Source organism: Cajanus cajan, chromosome 7 (assembly GCF_000230855.2).
Source record: "Cajanus cajan strain Asha chromosome 7, NIPB_CcT2T_4, whole genome shotgun sequence".
NCBI lineage: Eukaryota > Viridiplantae > Streptophyta > Magnoliopsida > Fabales > Fabaceae > Cajanus > Cajanus cajan.
Genome location: NC_138523.1, coordinates 46,020,499 through 46,037,655, shown reverse-complemented (window position 1 = coordinate 46,037,655; position 17,157 = coordinate 46,020,499). Strand labels below are relative to the sequence as shown.

At 33.2% G+C, this 17,157-nt stretch overlaps 2 protein-coding genes across 2 annotated transcripts; one reads left to right on the top strand and one right to left on the bottom strand.

Moving 5' to 3' along the window:
* Nucleotides 1-3,788: 3,788 nt before the first annotated feature.
* LOC109817960 (eukaryotic translation initiation factor 6-2) lies at nt 3,789-8,229 on the top strand. Its single transcript, XM_020383321.3, has 8 exons — nt 3,789-3,945; nt 4,407-4,461; nt 4,641-4,737; nt 4,869-4,954; nt 5,274-5,318; nt 6,420-6,550; nt 7,495-7,605; nt 7,682-8,229. Exons 2-8 carry the CDS (start codon nt 4,452-4,454, stop codon nt 7,937-7,939), a joined length of 738 nt encoding a protein of 245 aa, XP_020238910.1. The 5' UTR covers nt 3,789-3,945; nt 4,407-4,451; the 3' UTR covers nt 7,940-8,229.
* An 891-nt stretch (nt 8,230-9,120) lies between these two features.
* Nucleotides 9,121-15,809, bottom strand: LOC109817959 (T-complex protein 1 subunit gamma). Its single transcript, XM_020383320.3, has 14 exons — nt 15,651-15,809; nt 15,510-15,556; nt 15,071-15,132; nt 13,785-13,857; nt 13,387-13,454; nt 13,120-13,189; nt 12,764-12,832; nt 12,599-12,670; nt 11,973-12,046; nt 10,731-11,393; nt 10,536-10,661; nt 10,326-10,430; nt 10,172-10,246; nt 9,121-9,882 (listed from the first exon to the last, which is right to left on the bottom strand). Exons 2-14 carry the CDS (start codon nt 15,532-15,534, stop codon nt 9,691-9,693), a joined length of 1,674 nt encoding a protein of 557 aa, XP_020238909.1. The 5' UTR covers nt 15,535-15,556; nt 15,651-15,809; the 3' UTR covers nt 9,121-9,690.
* Nucleotides 15,810-17,157: the final 1,348 nt, after the last annotated feature.

Below are 17,157 nucleotides of genomic sequence, written 5' to 3'. Positions count from 1 at the left end.
AGCCAATACACAAGGAGTAGCGCTTTGGTTCCAAAAGAATCCAAAGAGCCTCAAGGCCGCTGATCCAGAAACTTGCCAGTTTCTTAATCGAAAGGCTAAGATCGCAGCAGCCCTTGCAGCATCCACAAATGATGAAGCTTTAGCGACAAATCTTCATCAAATTCTTGAACTCCTGCAGACAGACTCGGAGTCCAGTTCGTCGAAAGGAAAAGCCAAGAAGGAAGTCTCTTCTCCATCCTCTTCATCCGGGTCATATTTCCAGAATGAAGATGATTGCTTCGGAATCAACCTTGATGAAGCATCTGAAGAAGACTGAGTTCCTCCAATCGCTGTTAAAGCACTATTCCGGCTCTGAATATTGACGACATCCTGACGTCATCCTGACGAAAGAAGTCAACAACCCAGGGTCAACAATTACTGCTCATTTTGCGGAAGTGTACTGTTCACTGTAGCGGAAGCGGAAGTGTACTGTTCACTGTAGCGGAAAACTCATTTTACTGTTGTAATAGTAATCACTGTTGTAATAGTAACTTTAAGTTTTCTATAAATTTGTATCCTGCCTAGAAGAGTGGCACCGGTTAGCGAAAAGAGAGTCTAGAGTGAGAACCTCCTCCTTCTCTCTTGCCTTTGTATTTTCTTGTTCAATCAATACAACAATTTTGTATTACTCTTTCTTCTACTTTTATTTCTTGCATCATAAAACTTTGTGAAAACCTGGGATTCGTAAGCCTGACTCGTCAGGTGTGCCCTTGATACCCAGTATTGTGCGGACTACCGCCGCGTAAATATGGTTTTAATTGTTGCATGCTCATCTGCATATTCCTCCTTTCTCGTTTTCCCTAGATCCACCACCGGGACATATATATATATATATATATATATATATATATATATATATATATATATATATATTATATTTTAAAATAAAGCTTAAGTGATCATGACATCATAATAGGACAAATAAATCTCAACTTCTAGGTTGACACCTCAAGACTTACTAACCTCACACCTCACACCTAAAAAAATAAACAAATATAAATTTTGAAACAAAAACATGTGGAGTTAAACCAAAGCTCATGAAAAAATAACAAAATTTAAAAGAAGATAAACCACAACGGTTCCAAAAAAACTTTCATAATAAAAGTAGGCAAAACATTCCACTAAACAAAATCACCTCTATTTGCTAAACTACATCTAACTAACACATCCACACATTGATTATTTTTTCGAAAAATATGCAATCTCTTGAAAGAAATTGAAAAGTATAATTTTATGCAATGTTTTCATCTACTACAAAATGACAAGGAGCTATATTAACATTAGAATAAACATCTAAAATTAATATGGAATCACACTTAAGCCAAAGATTGTGTCAACCCATTACAAATGTGTGTTCAATAGTAAGCATGGCCACCAAAATTTTATAGAAAAAAATTATAATGTTTTATTTATTTTTGCTTAAATATGAAAAACTAAAACAAGACAATATTACAAGCAGGCAGGACACTGAGTCTCTCTAACGTTAAAAGGACGAAGTTTATAGAACTCTTCTAAAATACATTGAATTGAAAACCAAGTTCTTAACACTCCAATTAGCTAGAGTGTGTGTCACTAAATTTATCTCTCAAGGGATATGACTCATGTAAACATCCCAATTCCAATCTAACATCCGTTTAATACAACGAACAATATCATAATGCTTATGAAATCAATCCCTATTCATTAACTGTTCATGGATTATTTTTACTGTTCCCAGATAATCGCATTAACAACTCACCTTCCGAACTCACCTTTCCAACAAAGCGATAAACTATCCTCTAAGACCAAAAATTCTGCACGTAAAAATAAATTGTTTTTATGAATTCAAAAAATTGAGACTTATCATTATTTTTCAACATTTTTTTAATTTGATTTACTATATATATATATATATTTATTTATTTATTTGTATTCAAATTCAAACAAAATTAAATCTTAAGACCACTTATCAATAAATTTATTTAAATAAATTTTTTAATTTAATTATAATCAATTATAACAATAGTTGATTATCAAAATAATATAATTTTCATAATTTTTTTTAAATACACTCATATTTCAATATTTCTTTTAATTAAAATTCATATGCTTATGAATATAATTAAATATAATTGTGTCTTATTTTTAACCCCTTATATTTTTCAATAAGCAACAATGTTGTCTAGGGATGGCAACGGGCGCGGGTCGGGTACGGGTTTCATGATACTCGTCCCGTCCCCACAAGTTAAACCCATCCCCGTACCCGTCCCCATACCCGTCGGGTATAGATTTTCATCCTAATTTCCGTCCCCGTCGAGAATCGGGGTATACCCGTACCCGTACCTGTCAAATTTTTTTTTATTATAAAAAATATGATATTTTTAAATTATTTTTTTATTATATTATAATTAGGTTATTTTTTTTTATCTTATATTATAATAAATAATCACACATAAAAAAATATTAAATTTTTTTAATATAATTAAATTGAAAGTGAGTATTAAATTAAAAATGAGAACAGGAACGGGTACGGGTACGGGATAGGTAAGTACATACCCGTATCCGGTCAAACCGGATATTCTCCGTCAAAATCGGGACGAGTTTGGGTATTACCCGCGAGTACAGATATGTTTGTCATCCCAATATTGTCCTACTTGTTGGCAAGGTCTTTTAGTTTTCTCTTTTCTTATATATATAATTGGTATCTGTTTGGAAATAAATATTTTTGAGGAAATAAATACCTGTTTTCGAAAAATTCTCTTAAAATCTGGTAAAAATAAATGATTATTTCTCTAGAATGAAATATATTAAACACATATTTGGTCTTTTGAAGAGTTGACAACTTGATAAGCTAAATGTTATAAAGTTTTCAAAAATTAATTTAGAAGTTTAACTAGAAAACAAACACATTTCCATTATATTTTTAGTTATGAAATTAGAAGTTGTTGATCTTTTTTTTTTTTTTTTCTCTACAAAGTACAGACAACTTTTCCTTTTTTCTGCAGAGGTTATAATTTCAAGATTTTCTTCAAAATGATATTTTAACCTCCAACAAATAGTATTATAAAACTATTTTTAATATACTAAATCTAATTAAGAAACACCTTTATATCTTAGGCATAATATTCAGAAATTATATTAGAATTCAGATAATTAGATTCTCTCAATACCTACATTTTCATCGATAAAACTCCAATCATATTAGACCTTATTTTAAGAAAATATTTTTTTTAGCTCGTTTCATCAATAAATAATATCAAATACATAAATATACATTACTTGGAAAAATAAGGGTTAAAAAATTATATTTTAAATATAAGAAGTATTTTAAAAATAGGATTTATATTTATTTCCCAGTTAAAGAGTAATCTTAGTATTTGCAAATATTAAATGATCTTGATATGATTTTTTTATGCGATCAAAATTATTATTTAAATGTTGTTGGAATTTGAAATTCATTAATTAGACAAATTTTTTAATCAACTAATCATCAATATAATCGATAATGCATCACATTCATATCAATTTTGGGAAAGAAATTACTTAAAAGTAATTTAGATAATTTACTTTTAGTTAATATATTTAAATTAAAAAAGTAATTTTATCACAATCAACTTTAGAAAAGAACCTACAAGCTTATAATTAATCGTTAAATAATTCATTTTCTACATCTTATCCGAGCTTTCTTTATTTATCTCTTTATGCAGTTATGTTATGCTACACAGATATGATATTCGAAGGCCATAAAATATCTTGTTAGGGAAGCATTATTTTGGGCCTTATTTACGTGTTTTTTTTTTTTTGAACCTTTTAAATTTTAATAGTATTTTTATTTATATTATGAAATTGACTAGGTTCGGCGGTACCCTACACTTTGTTGTTGTGTTGTGTTGCTTTCTCTTCCGCTTTGATCCTCTCTCTGTCCAGGTAACCCATATACCCATTTTGTGTTTGGGATTTTTGAGTGTAAATTTATTATCTTTTTGTTGACATAGTGTTGGGGAATGATGTTGAGGAGTTTCAACCTTATGTATGTGCATGAAGCTTGATGCTTAGTCATAGATTAGGATTAGATAGCCTTGGTTCTACTTCTACGTGGGTCCTCCACCTATCATACAGTGCAAGTTTGTTACTTGAGTTGTAGCTTGTTGGGTTGGTCACTTGTTCTATGCTGCTTGCAAAATCAAAGGGGTATTTTGCAGCTTAGTAGGAGAGAGTGTTGATAATTGCTTGAAACTGAATCCCTTCATTATCAGGATTCTCATCATCAACTTTAACATTTGAGTGCTTAATTGTTTATTGTTATCACTTGTCATTGCTACAATTTGTTCTCATATGAATCATGGTTCCTTTCTTTTGTTTTTCTAACTAGATATCTAATACTGCAGATATTAAGCTAGTTACTCGGGTCAAATATTTCTAGCATCTCTGTCATGGCAACTAGTGAGTGATGATACATTTACATTTATCCTGTTGTTTAGCCTGCGATTTCTAAGGAATTTGTTCATATCGGTTATTTTAAATAGCCAATATATCTTATCTCTTGGTATAAGATCTTTTGTGGAAAATACTGTTTTTTTCTCATTTAAATAATATACTCTATAATTGCGTGTTTCCTGCAGGACTTCAGTTTGAGAACAATTGTGAAGTTGGAGTCTTCTCAAAGCTTACAAATGCCTACTGTTTGGTTGCCATTGGAGGTTCTGAAAACTTCTACAGGTTTTCGTTCTTTTTGGGCTAGTGAAAATTCATCCCCTTGTAGATTTAAACTTTTTGTGCTTGGTTGCAAATGTATGGAAATTGCCATAACATTTCTTCATATGAGTAAATTAATGTGTTGTTTGATACAGTGCATTTGAGGCTGAGTTAGCAGATGTTATCCCAGTGGTTAAGACCTCCATCGGTGGCACTCGTATTGTTGGTCGTCTTTGTGTTGGTAAAGTTTTTTCCCTTAGTTTCTTAAATCTTAATTAGTATCATTTCTTGCATCTAAAATTGTTTAACATGGGGAGAAAATTTTGATTCATTTAACTTCTTATTTTCTTCTATTACAAGTACTTCTTGAGAAATTTATCCAAATTGGATCTCTAGCATTGCTTTTTAAGTGATGACTTCAAGCTTTCTCTTGAAGTGACATTTTCTTCCTTTAGTAAAAGAATAAAGAGACAATTACATTAATTTATTTTATTTATTCATTTTTTCACTCATTAGATTTAGACATCGCCTAATTACCTTACCTTTCTATTGGTTTGCAGGAAACAAGAATGGGCTTCTCTTGCCCCATACCACCACAGACCAAGGTGATTCCTATTATTCTTTTGTTTTTTTATTCATGGTACTGTTTGGTGCTATTTTAATGTCATGCATTACTTCCTGTGAAAGCATATTTGCAACCTCCCCCCCCCCCTAACCACTACCTTCTAGAGGAAAAAACAACTTATTATTATTGGTCATCAAGTACTCCAACCTTTCTTTTTAAATGGCACCGTCAAACTAATCTAACCTCAATTTTTTGGCATCGTAAATGGTTAAACATATGTGTACGAGTGTACATGCCTTTTCAGTTGACAAAGGAAAAACCAGTTAGTATAAGGTTCTGTTTGTCAACGAGTTCATCTACAGTCTACCATACTAAACACCTTCACGTTTTGTGATGGGAATAAGAGTGATGAGAAGTTGGTGCTGTAGTCTTTGATTTTCCAATGCCAAGGCCTCATAGATACTTGGTTTTGAAAGTTCATTTTATAAAATGATTAAACTTTTTAAATTTTTTGACAGAGACTTTTTGGTAGTACTGTATTTTAATGTGCTATACACGTGGTCCTATTTCTAATTTGTCTCCTTCTCCACAACAGTATGAAAACAAATTTTAATTGCCGGATAATTTGAAGGTATTCATTGGTGATTCACTCTAAGGAACTCTTTGAATGTTTCTTGGAATTTGAACAATGATGTTGAGTGCTGTTAGCACTGATAGGATTACGAAAATTTCTATGTATGATGGTATGATCATTTCTGTGGCTTGTGCATAAATATATCAGTTTAGTCACCAAATTATAAACAGGGTACCCCCTAGTCCCCTACTTTGATTCTGAACTTTTGTTTGGCTGCCTGCAAGCATTTGGGAATCTGGATCTCTGACAACCTGGGTTTAGCCCTTCCAATTTTATTTGTTTTCATTCTTTAGCTGTGGTTTGATCAGTTTATTTGTCTCTTTTAGTATGAAAATGATCTTTATGGTATATACTGTCTAGGATTATTAAGTAGTATTATTTTCCTCTTTTATGGTATATCTATTGTGTCATCTTTATTGATGATATAAAACTCAGCACCAGTTGTGATATTTTACTGACTTATGGACTTGTGTTGCTTGATCTTTTTTACTGTTGCTATTGCTGAAGAGCTTCAACATTTGAGAAACAGTCTACCCGATCAAGTTGTTGTTCAACGTATAGAAGAAAGATTATCTGCTCTGGGAAATTGTATAGCATGTAATGACCATGTGGCTCTCACACACACTGATCTTGACAGGGTATTGACTTATTATGGATTATAGCATTTTTTTTCATATGCTAATCTCTTATAATAATTTAAGGTTAGAATTTGATTTGGAGAGACACTCATATTTGCATGTCAAACATGGGTGCTGAGCATGGCCAACCTATCACATACCTGGTGTTTGTCATTATGAATCTGATCATTTAAATTTTTTAATTTGACTCCCCTAAGGTAAGAAAGTGTCTAATGTGAAAACATAAAGATGTATGTGACCTTGATTTGAATTATAGTATCACATAAATTTAAGCCACTTCAACTCAAGGGTGGATGCACCCCTGCGTTCTAACTTCACAAACTTTATCACTTTGTACGAGCTTAATCCTAAATTAAATTATTAGGTTATGACCACTACTCATGAAAACTTTAAATACTTTTCAAAAGGCGTAGACAAATTTTCATTGAAAAGTTTTGTCATGTTGGGTAAGACTAGGTAATTTGACCACTAATTTGTGTGACCTGGAAAAGTCATTTTTCATATGAATAAGGATTTGGGTTCAGCCGTTCAGGGTTGTGTATTTTCTATATAATCCAAGTACTTCAGTCTTTATCAGAAAGGAAAAGAAACTTATTTGAATAGCTATAAAACCTTAGGCCTTTTTGTTGGCATTGAATTAAAAATGGTGAGGAAAACCTGAAGATAATGTAGGAAGCTGTAGAGTAACTCTTGCTGGTTTTCTGAATTAAACAAATCCTTACTTTGAACTTCAATTATATTGGAAGGTGACATCTAGTAAATGCCCTTACATCAAGGCTACTGTCTCCCATCAAAACTGTTCCCTTATTGTGATATTGTGATGGAGTTTATGTCTCATGAGAGTTTCTATTTTTTACACACTTCCATTTATCCCCCAGCCACCTCCACCCCCAATTTTTTTATTTATTGGATCATCATTCTTTTCTTGCTTAATTATTATTCAGGAAACTGAGGAGATGATTGCAGATGTTCTTGGAGTAGAAGTTTTTAGGCAGACAATTGCGGGTAATATTCTTGTTGGCAGTTACTGTGCATTCTCCAACAGAGGTGGTTTGGTAAGTACAAGACATGTCTTCTTGTATATCCTGATTTTAAAATATTTGTACTATATTGTGACCATACTTTTTGCAGGTCCACCCTCACACTTCCATTGAAGACTTGGATGAACTTTCTACACTTCTTCAGGTTCCTTTAGTTGCCGGGACCGTCAATCGTGGCAGTGAAGTAATAGCTGCTGGCATGACAGTAAATGATTGGACAGCATTTTGTGGATCAGACACCACAGCAACAGAGCTCTCTGTGATTGAGAGTGTTTTCAAACTGAGAGAAGCCCAACCTAGTGCCATTGTGGATGAGATGAGAAAATCACTCATTGATACTTATGTCTAAAATTTGGTCACTTTTTATACGATGTACTGCTTGTTGCTAAGATCTTTTTGTTGTCAGTTTTGCCTGGTAAACAGTTTGTGATAGTTTGTCTTCTAAAATAGAACACATTTCAATCAAGAATGGTGGTTTCCATTAATTGTATGTGATATTTTATTTTAATTTTTGGTTACCGTCCATAGATGAAAAAGGCTGATATGGGTGGTTTAATGTACTCTCTTGGATTCGGAAATGATTTGTAATCCATTAAGTTTCTTTTTATAAGAATCAATTTAAAATGACTTTGGCATCAACATTAATTATTTATTTTTACAAAAAATGTTATCAGAGTAATTTCTTTTAATTGTATGTGATCTTTTATTTCAATTTTTGGTTACCGTCCATAGATCAAAAAGGCTGATATGGGTGGTTTAATGTACTCTCTTGGATTCGGAAATAATTTGTAATCCTTTAGATTTTTTTTTTTATAGGAATCAATTTAAAATGACTTTGGCATCAACATTAATTATATTTTTTTTAAAAAATGTTCTTAGGGTAGTTTCTTTTAATTCAATTAGTTAGAAGAGTAAGCCTCATTATTATTACGAGTAATATCAGGAAAAATAAAATAAAAAATAATATATATATATATATATATATATAATTTTAAAATTTTAATTTTATCAATTAAATTAACAAACTTCTTTACTCCAATAAATTAAGTAATTGAGTTTAAAGACAAATCGACGAGTAATTAATAAATGCTTGATATTGTGAGTAACCACGTAGTTAAAAAAGGGGTTTGCGTCCAAGGAGTTCTCTGTACTTTTTTTGCTTATATTTTGAATTGTTATTCTATTTGTTAGAGTTTTCCTTTTAAAAGAAAATTATTAAAGGCATTGTCAACTAGAGAATTTGATTAAGTCAACAAGCTAGTATGGTTACTATTTTTTATAAAATAAAAATTAATTAATTAATTTAAAAAAATGCCTTGAAAATTGATACATTTAACATTTCCATTCAATTGTTACATGCTTGGGGAAATTATTGCTTGCTATATTTCTTGTGAATTTCTATACAAGAAAGAGATTATGCTTACTATATTTCTTGGGAAGTTATTGCTTACTATGTTACATGCTCGGGGAAATCATGCGTGAAAAGGCATTCCTATACAAATTTCTATCCTCCGTTTATGGGTATAAAAATACGATTGGAATATCAGCATGTTTCATTAAGGAAAATCTTACTCCGTATCACCAAGTCCTTTACAGGAATCAACGCCATGCGCTGAGAACAACTATTTCGTAATTGCCTTTCAACATGATAATATATTTAATAAAATTTTCCAACTAGTACTGACTACGTACCTAACCAAAAAAACATTTAAAATAATTTTGTCGGAGTGTTTACTGCTTACATATGATTGTTAAATAATTGTGCGGACCCTGGGTTTGTGCCAATTCAGTGAAAGGAGTCACGGTATTGCTAGCCTGCATAGCTCATGAACACATTGAACCAATAAAATACCGAGACTTTAGGTGCTTCAAGTTCACGGATAGAAACTGATTTCACAACTAAGTCAGAAACCCCGCAACCTTCCAATTCGTGAAACCGAACAATTTTACCGTGGCATTTGTACAAAATCTCAACTTGAGAGATGAACAGTCAATAAAGCAAATGCTATATTTACCGTCCACAAACAGTTTATAAATGCCCAACAAGACCCTAGCACATCTTACTCTTCGTGTCAAAAATCAGTCAGTTCAGCTATGTTCTCAATCAGGTAGAATTTGCTCACTGTCAGCATCTGCCTCGGTCTCAACCTTAGGCTTTGAAGGAGCCTGGCCTGCTCCAGGGGCCTGCCTCTTCTTTATCCCACTCACTACATCATCAATCCGCAGAAGCATGCAAGCAGCTTCAATGGCAGTCTTAAATGTTTGTGCTTTTACATTGTATGCATCCCAGATCTAAAATATTAGAACAAAACATCTTTAGAATTCATTCAATCACCAATGATTATCAAAGTAATCATAGAAACAAGATATGGAGAATGTAAATCTTGTATAAGTGGGGGAGGGAAGCAATGGAAGATTAAGAAAAAAAGGATTTGTTTTCACTCTGTTATGTCTTCTGGGAATAACTGAAATATGTTGGATTCAATTTTATAATAATGACTCACTTTGGTGGGCAAAATGGTAATTGTTGGATTTGGCAGTCATTTGAATGATATATACAAATAAAAGAAAATAAAAGCACCTTGCACTCTTTCATGTCAGCGATGTCACCAGTATTTCCATTTATGCCGATCCATGCATTTTCACCATTTGCATGCTATAATTCCAAAAACACAGTGTCAAACATAATCAGATAAAGAATCATCTAAAACTGTTAACATTTTCTCCATTCTTACTTTTCCTTGTAGTGAAGTCATAGTGCGGATGACATTTACACCACAGTTTTGTGCCAAAGTTCGAGGAATCGCCTCAAAAGCAATGGCAGCAGCTTCATAAGGCCACTGTTAGTCAACAAGAACATGAAAATAAGAATCAGAGTAAGCTACTGCTATGAGACAAAAAATAGAACTGGTAGACAAAGTACAAACAATGACTATTACACTCACCTTCTCTATACCTTGAACGGATGAACTGTTCTGCTTCAATGTCGCTGATACAGTCAACTCTGAAGCACCACCCCCAGGAACAAGTTTTGGATTTTTTATTATGTTCCTTGCTACAGACATGGCATCCTGTCATGGGAAAAATTTCATAAAGCATTGATCAAATACACAGGCTTTATGTAGAAATCAACAGCTTACCTGGAGGTTTCTTTCAACTTCATTTAAGAGATCCTTGCTAGCACCCCTCAATAGTACAGTGCAAGCTTTAGGGTCTTTGCATTCAACTATAAATGCAAAAAATTCATCTCCGATCTTCTTAACTTCAAATAACCCAGCACCAGTACCAACATCAGACTCCTGTAATTCATCTGGTCTGTTCACAATAACAGCACCACATGCTTTAGCAATTCTATTGTTGTCGGTTTTTCTCAGCCTTCTGATTGCACTTACTCCATGCTTACTCAGAAAATGACACGCCAAATCACTAAGGCCTTTCTCTGTAATCACCAAATCTGGTTTAAACTTCAATATCTGCATACAGAGCTCCTCAATGTATTCTTCTTCCATCCTCAACAAGAGGCTCCAGTCGTCTTCTTTGAGCATTTCAGCATTTGTTTGATTTTCACCCTTTTTATACTCAAGGGGACAATCAAGAAGAATGACTCGTGGATTAACAATCTTTCTTTTCATTTTGCCAGGGGCAACCACATCTTTGTTTATCATAACTCCTTTAAGAACTCTTGAATCCTCCAGCTGCCCACCAGGGACCTTCTCAACCTTAATATAATTTTTAATATCTACATCTCTCAAACCTTGGCCAAGATCAATATCTACTGTGGCAGTAGCATCAATAGCTAAATCCTGAAAGTTAACCAAAGTAGAATATGTAATACACTCACAGTTGCATAAAATTAAAATCCTATTCACTAGCAGAAAATGACAAATGAAGAACAGGAATAACACAAACATTTTGACGCTAATTTATTTGTTACGTTTGCATGTATCTGGACAAATTTTATACAGGAAGAAATCAGACTAGAGCTATAAATGCATAGATGAGATACCTCAGTCATTCAATAGGCCCACCTAATAATTATATGAAGATAACCCGACCCCTACTAGATGCCAAAACCTTAACATAAACAAATTGTAATTATTAAAGTAACTAAGGAACTCAAGTTTGTGCAGAAAATTTTCATTTCAGATTAAAGAAACTGTAAGCTTGACAACTTGCAAAATTGATACATTTTCCTTTCAAAGGATAATGCCTTTTTATTTGGGATATTAAAAATTTAGGGTAAGGTTGCACACACCCATCCTCCCCAATCCCAACTAGGTGGGAGCTTCGTGCACTGAATTTTCATAAGTCAGAATAGATAAAGTTCAAAGAACAAAGAAGACAAATTTAAAAATATAGCCCATGGAGTGGAGGATACTCACGGCAACTAAATCCCCAAATTGACTAGTGAATTTGGTACCTATGCAGCTTTTGACAAGCCCCAGCATTGTACCTCCTGCAGTTTTATTCACATTAAGATTGTATATCAAAGAAGAACAGGAATATAGGTAGTTATGTATTTATATTTACTTATCTTCTCTACGACATTAATGAGTCCATCCCATTAGATGAAATAACCCCCAAAAGTTTAAAAGAAAATCTATCAAACAGGCAGTCAAGAAGCTTAATCTAGAAATTCCCGTGGTAGGTAAAAGGACATGCTGATCTTTATCTGCCTTTAAGCAGCATCAACTAAGCCATTCTTAAAATAACAGAGGCACTAATTCACAAAATCAACAAGAAAACAATGTCATTTGTTAATAATGCAATTTTTTGTTTATCCATAGCCTTATCGGTTTATTATTATGTTACAACACATAGGGAAGATCCTAAAAGTTATCAGGTCCCAACTCTTGCAAACTATTTAAACAACCTACTTGGACACTTTTCTACAAACCAGCAGTGCATATTATTGAAAAGGCTCTGCTCACTGCATATTACTCCAAATCATTATGAATAAGAGATGTTACCCACCTTCCCTCCTTAAAAAAGTAGCAACAAAACTTACGATCCTTGGCATCAATAGGCATTGCAATTTTGTCAAGGACAGCAATGGCATCCTCCAAAGCTTTGTTATAAGCTGCAGATAACATTATTAAGTCATCAGCTCGCCATATACAATCTGGTATCCTTTTAGAAAAGAACCATAGATAAATACTTATAGACAGATTACCTCGGCAAATAACTGTAGGATGATAATTCTTATCTATGAGTGCTTCAGCAACATGAAGCATCTCACCAGCTGCAAAGGGGGGAAAAGACAACATACAGCCCAATAAATCAAATAAAGATCTGCCCTCCATTAAGTACACAAAAAATCTAGAATCCACCAGTCATGATTCGTGAATTATTACTAAACCATGCATAATGCAGCAAAGCTGATTTGTGAAACATTTGTCGTTTGGTTTCAATTTCATAATCACATTATCAATCGTTAAAAAGATTTCCAGAGTAGGATGACACAAGGTCTAGCATTAAATGAAGATTCAACATTAAAAAATAAAGCATCTACATATGCTAAAAACATACCAAGAATGATGACAGATGTTGTTCCATCTCCAACTTCTTCATCTTGGATGCGACTCAACTCAATCATAGACTACATCCATCCAAATGAGAGAGCAGATTAGAATATTACACACCAAACGGCAACTAAACCTTAAAAAAATCAATGCAGATTGCAGAGACAAAATATCATGCTTTCACAAAAAGAAATGGTCAGGAAAGAAATATATAACAATATTTATGCATGGCAAGCAAACCACAATGAAGTGGAGCGAGAGTAATAAACCATGCCTTTGCAGCAGGATGAGCAACATCTACTTCACGCAAGATAGCATTTCCATCATTTGTCACCACAATTCCTATTAATTACAAAGAAATTGGGAAACAAGTACTTAGAAACATACATTCTATACAAATGAGACATTATGGCAATTGGTAAACACTAGTTAAAGTCAAATTCTAAGTCAGAACCTATACTTAACAATGCTCCTGTAAATCCAGAACGATATAAAAAAAAAAAATAACTTTCTCGGGCACTGTAGTGTAGACATAAATCAGGAAATATTTTGTTCTTCACAAGTAAATATTAAAGAAGTGTATGATTCACGAGTAAATATTAAAGAAGCTATGATTCACAATAATCATCAATAACTAAGTTAAAAAATGTTTTAAAAGATGAATACACTAACCTCCTCCAGCATCAATTATCATTTTTAACATGGACCTGGGTCCCAAGGTTGTACGAATTATATCAGCAACAGCCTGATAGATATCAATCATATTAGAAACGTCAAATGAAGAACACTAGAGAGTGGACAACAAGATGAACTACACGACTGAAAGCACACAGCATGCTGATTGGTTTGAAATTTTGCCAAAAATACGTATATCACAATATTTATTTTGTTGAATATCCTGGCACATCAATGGACACAGCCTCCAAAAAAAAAGGAGAAAACAACATGATACAACTATTTTGGAACTTGGAATTATATATACAAAACATGCAAAGAGTTCATGACAAATATAAGGGCACGGTCAAGAAAGTACAATTTTTTAAACATCACCCTGGAAAAATAAACAAACAAAAGAAAATGAGGGTATTAAAACACATTTTCCAACATTTGTTCAGAACAACTAGGAAGTCACCCTGTCAAATTTCAGTGTCTGATGATTACAGTCACTTCTCCTAAATGTGAGATAGATAAGCTTGCATTATAAAATTCGTTCTCAGAAGATTAGTCATCCTTAGTCTCTTAATTCCATTCTTCAATAAAGATGGTTACATTACATTTAGATATATGACACTTCACAAACTCTAAAGGTACTTCAGAGTTAAGAGTATGATGAACTACATCTTTTTGAGAAAGATGAAATTGAACTTATATATGCACTTGAGCAACTCCTTCCCCTCAAGGACAATAAATAGAAACCAAATCACTGTAGAAAGCCTTTCTGTTATGACAGAGGGTTTGGATTCTGTCATTGGAAAATATGAGAGAACTTGGAGGGTGAAAATGGACCACCAATGAGAACTAGCCAAGGTGATGGGCCCTTCCCATTTCCTGGCCGTGGACTACAAACAAAGACAAGGCCCAAGCACTAGGACCAGTACATGGACAAATAAGAAAGCAGACCAGAAGATTTGGGATTCGGGCTGTGCATTCATTTAACTTTTTCTGTTGCACCGGAGAGTAGCTCTCTCTAACTCACATCTATCCTTGTTCATTTTCTGTTATCATTCCCTCTTCCAGTAACTGTATACAAGTTTTCCATCTATATTTCTTGGCCATTTTCTGTGGTGTAGCATTTTATTTTTTCTCCATTACTATCTGTCATTACACTTTCTTATGTGTGTCTCAAACATTTAACCTAGAAATTAAATTTTCCTAAAAGGAGGAATCTCACAAAGTAAAATGTCTCGCAAAAATGTAAACCAGCATCAGAATAGTTGGAATTTTGTAACGTGTCATACCTTTGCTGCATGAATATTAGTATGCTGCACCTTGCTTCCAGACTCACGTTTCAAGGAGTCCTCTGCCCAATGTCAGCAAACATTTTTGATGAGCGAATCGATACAAAACGACATGCTCAAAACGCACCAAAGAAATCCTATCTTAATTTATTCAACGAACAAAATCAGGTACAAGCAATGCATGGAGGTTCAGCTTACCACAGGACAAAAAAAATGAAATATAATCGAAGGGAAATAGTACATTATTTTTCATTTCCTAATTTCATACAGGTACATTATTTGGATCAATTCAATTATCCTAAAATCATTACAGTGCATGCAGGTAACTGTAGATAGAAACGGCAGCGTAGTTGTGACGTGTTGTTATGCAAAATGAGATGATGCAAATGCATTTATGAAGAAAGCGAATCCAGGAAAGAGAAAGAGAGAAAGAAGTTACTGAGAACTAGAACCGGCGAGTGCATGATTTGGAGGTTGGCAGAAACGCTGCAGTGACGCGGTTTCAGTTAGAAGATTAAAGAACAGTTGAAAAGAGGCACGAAGAGTTGAGATGAGAGAGAATGCATGTGAAGTAGCTTACCTGGTAACTGGTAAGGAGCGCTCGCTAGGGTTTGGAGGAAAGCGATGATGGGTTTAACAATTAACAGGTTCGTACGTTACAGAGTGAGAGAACACACAAGAGTCGAGTCGAGTCGAGACTTCCGCCAAAATATGCTTTACACCCAAAAACCTCCAATACTTTCGCCTTTTTTTTCTCATTTTTTTTTATTTTTTTTATTTTTGGGTAAAAGACATTTATTTATTTTAATTTGATTTGATTCTTTTGTGTTTATTGGTATTGATAAAGTTTTTTTTAATGCAGCAGGGTCTAATTAGTTGATCAAGATGCGTGAGTAATGTAAATATTTTGGTCTTGATCGACAAAAATACACTCTGTGGATTAGTTTGTTGATTGTTTATGGCCAAGGGCTTGTTGCTTTCTACTAGGATTTAGTGACTTGTAGACAAAATCACTCATGATGTATAACTTTTTTAAGTAGTTTAATTTGTTTGCTTGTTACTACTTGGTTTAAGTCAGTCCAAAGTAATTTTTAGTTTTAAAATTTTTAATTTTAATTTTTTTATCCGTTTGTCATGATTGTTATATTTAATAAAAATCTATTATTAACGGAAAATTAGCTTACTAGAACATTCAATGTTAAATGAGAGAACGTGACATATATATATAATATGAATATAAGAGTAAAATATATATATTAACATGGACAAAATATATACACATATAAATAATAATCCAAAAATAATAATGTCTTAATGTCTCTCGAACACAATTATACAAGTTACATGCAGTAGCATCGTCACCAACAAAAAAATAACACCTCAACAACAATTCCTTAAGTTTGTTCGTAGTATGCTCTCACACAATGTATGATTATCATAGTTTAAACTACAATAGAAATAGAAAGATAAGATAAAGTTCAAAAATATATAAATATAAAAATAATTATATAATATACAACATCACACCATAATCATACATAAAAGTTATAACACTTCAAGCAAACATGTATTTTACCCAAATCATGTCACACAAGACATCAACAATGCATATGAACGCACATCTCAACACCCATCATATGTAAACACGTTAATTAATGTCTCATCACACATTCACCTACGGAACTCTCTTAAAAACATGAGCAGTCTAAATGATTTTCTCCCAATCAAATCAATACAATCGTTTCCACACCCAAAGCGTTAACTTGATCATAGTAAAATGGGATAGCAATCCCTCCTCTAGTTTCTCGAGTCTCATCACTTACACTAGAAAAGTCCAGATCCACTATTAGGAGTGGTATAACCATTATAGGCATACCACGACTTTAACATACATTACTAAGTCACATGTGGAGTTAGTTCACTAGTCATCCTCAAGGAACCACACAACCTTTTCAGGTACTTAATTAAGGGTTATAGTCATTAACCTCTTACCTTATTCAACCAGCTAATTAAGAACCTAAAGAAGACTTGACACACCTCAAAAACCTACTTAAGAGACAAACCTACTCAATGAAGGTTTTCCAATA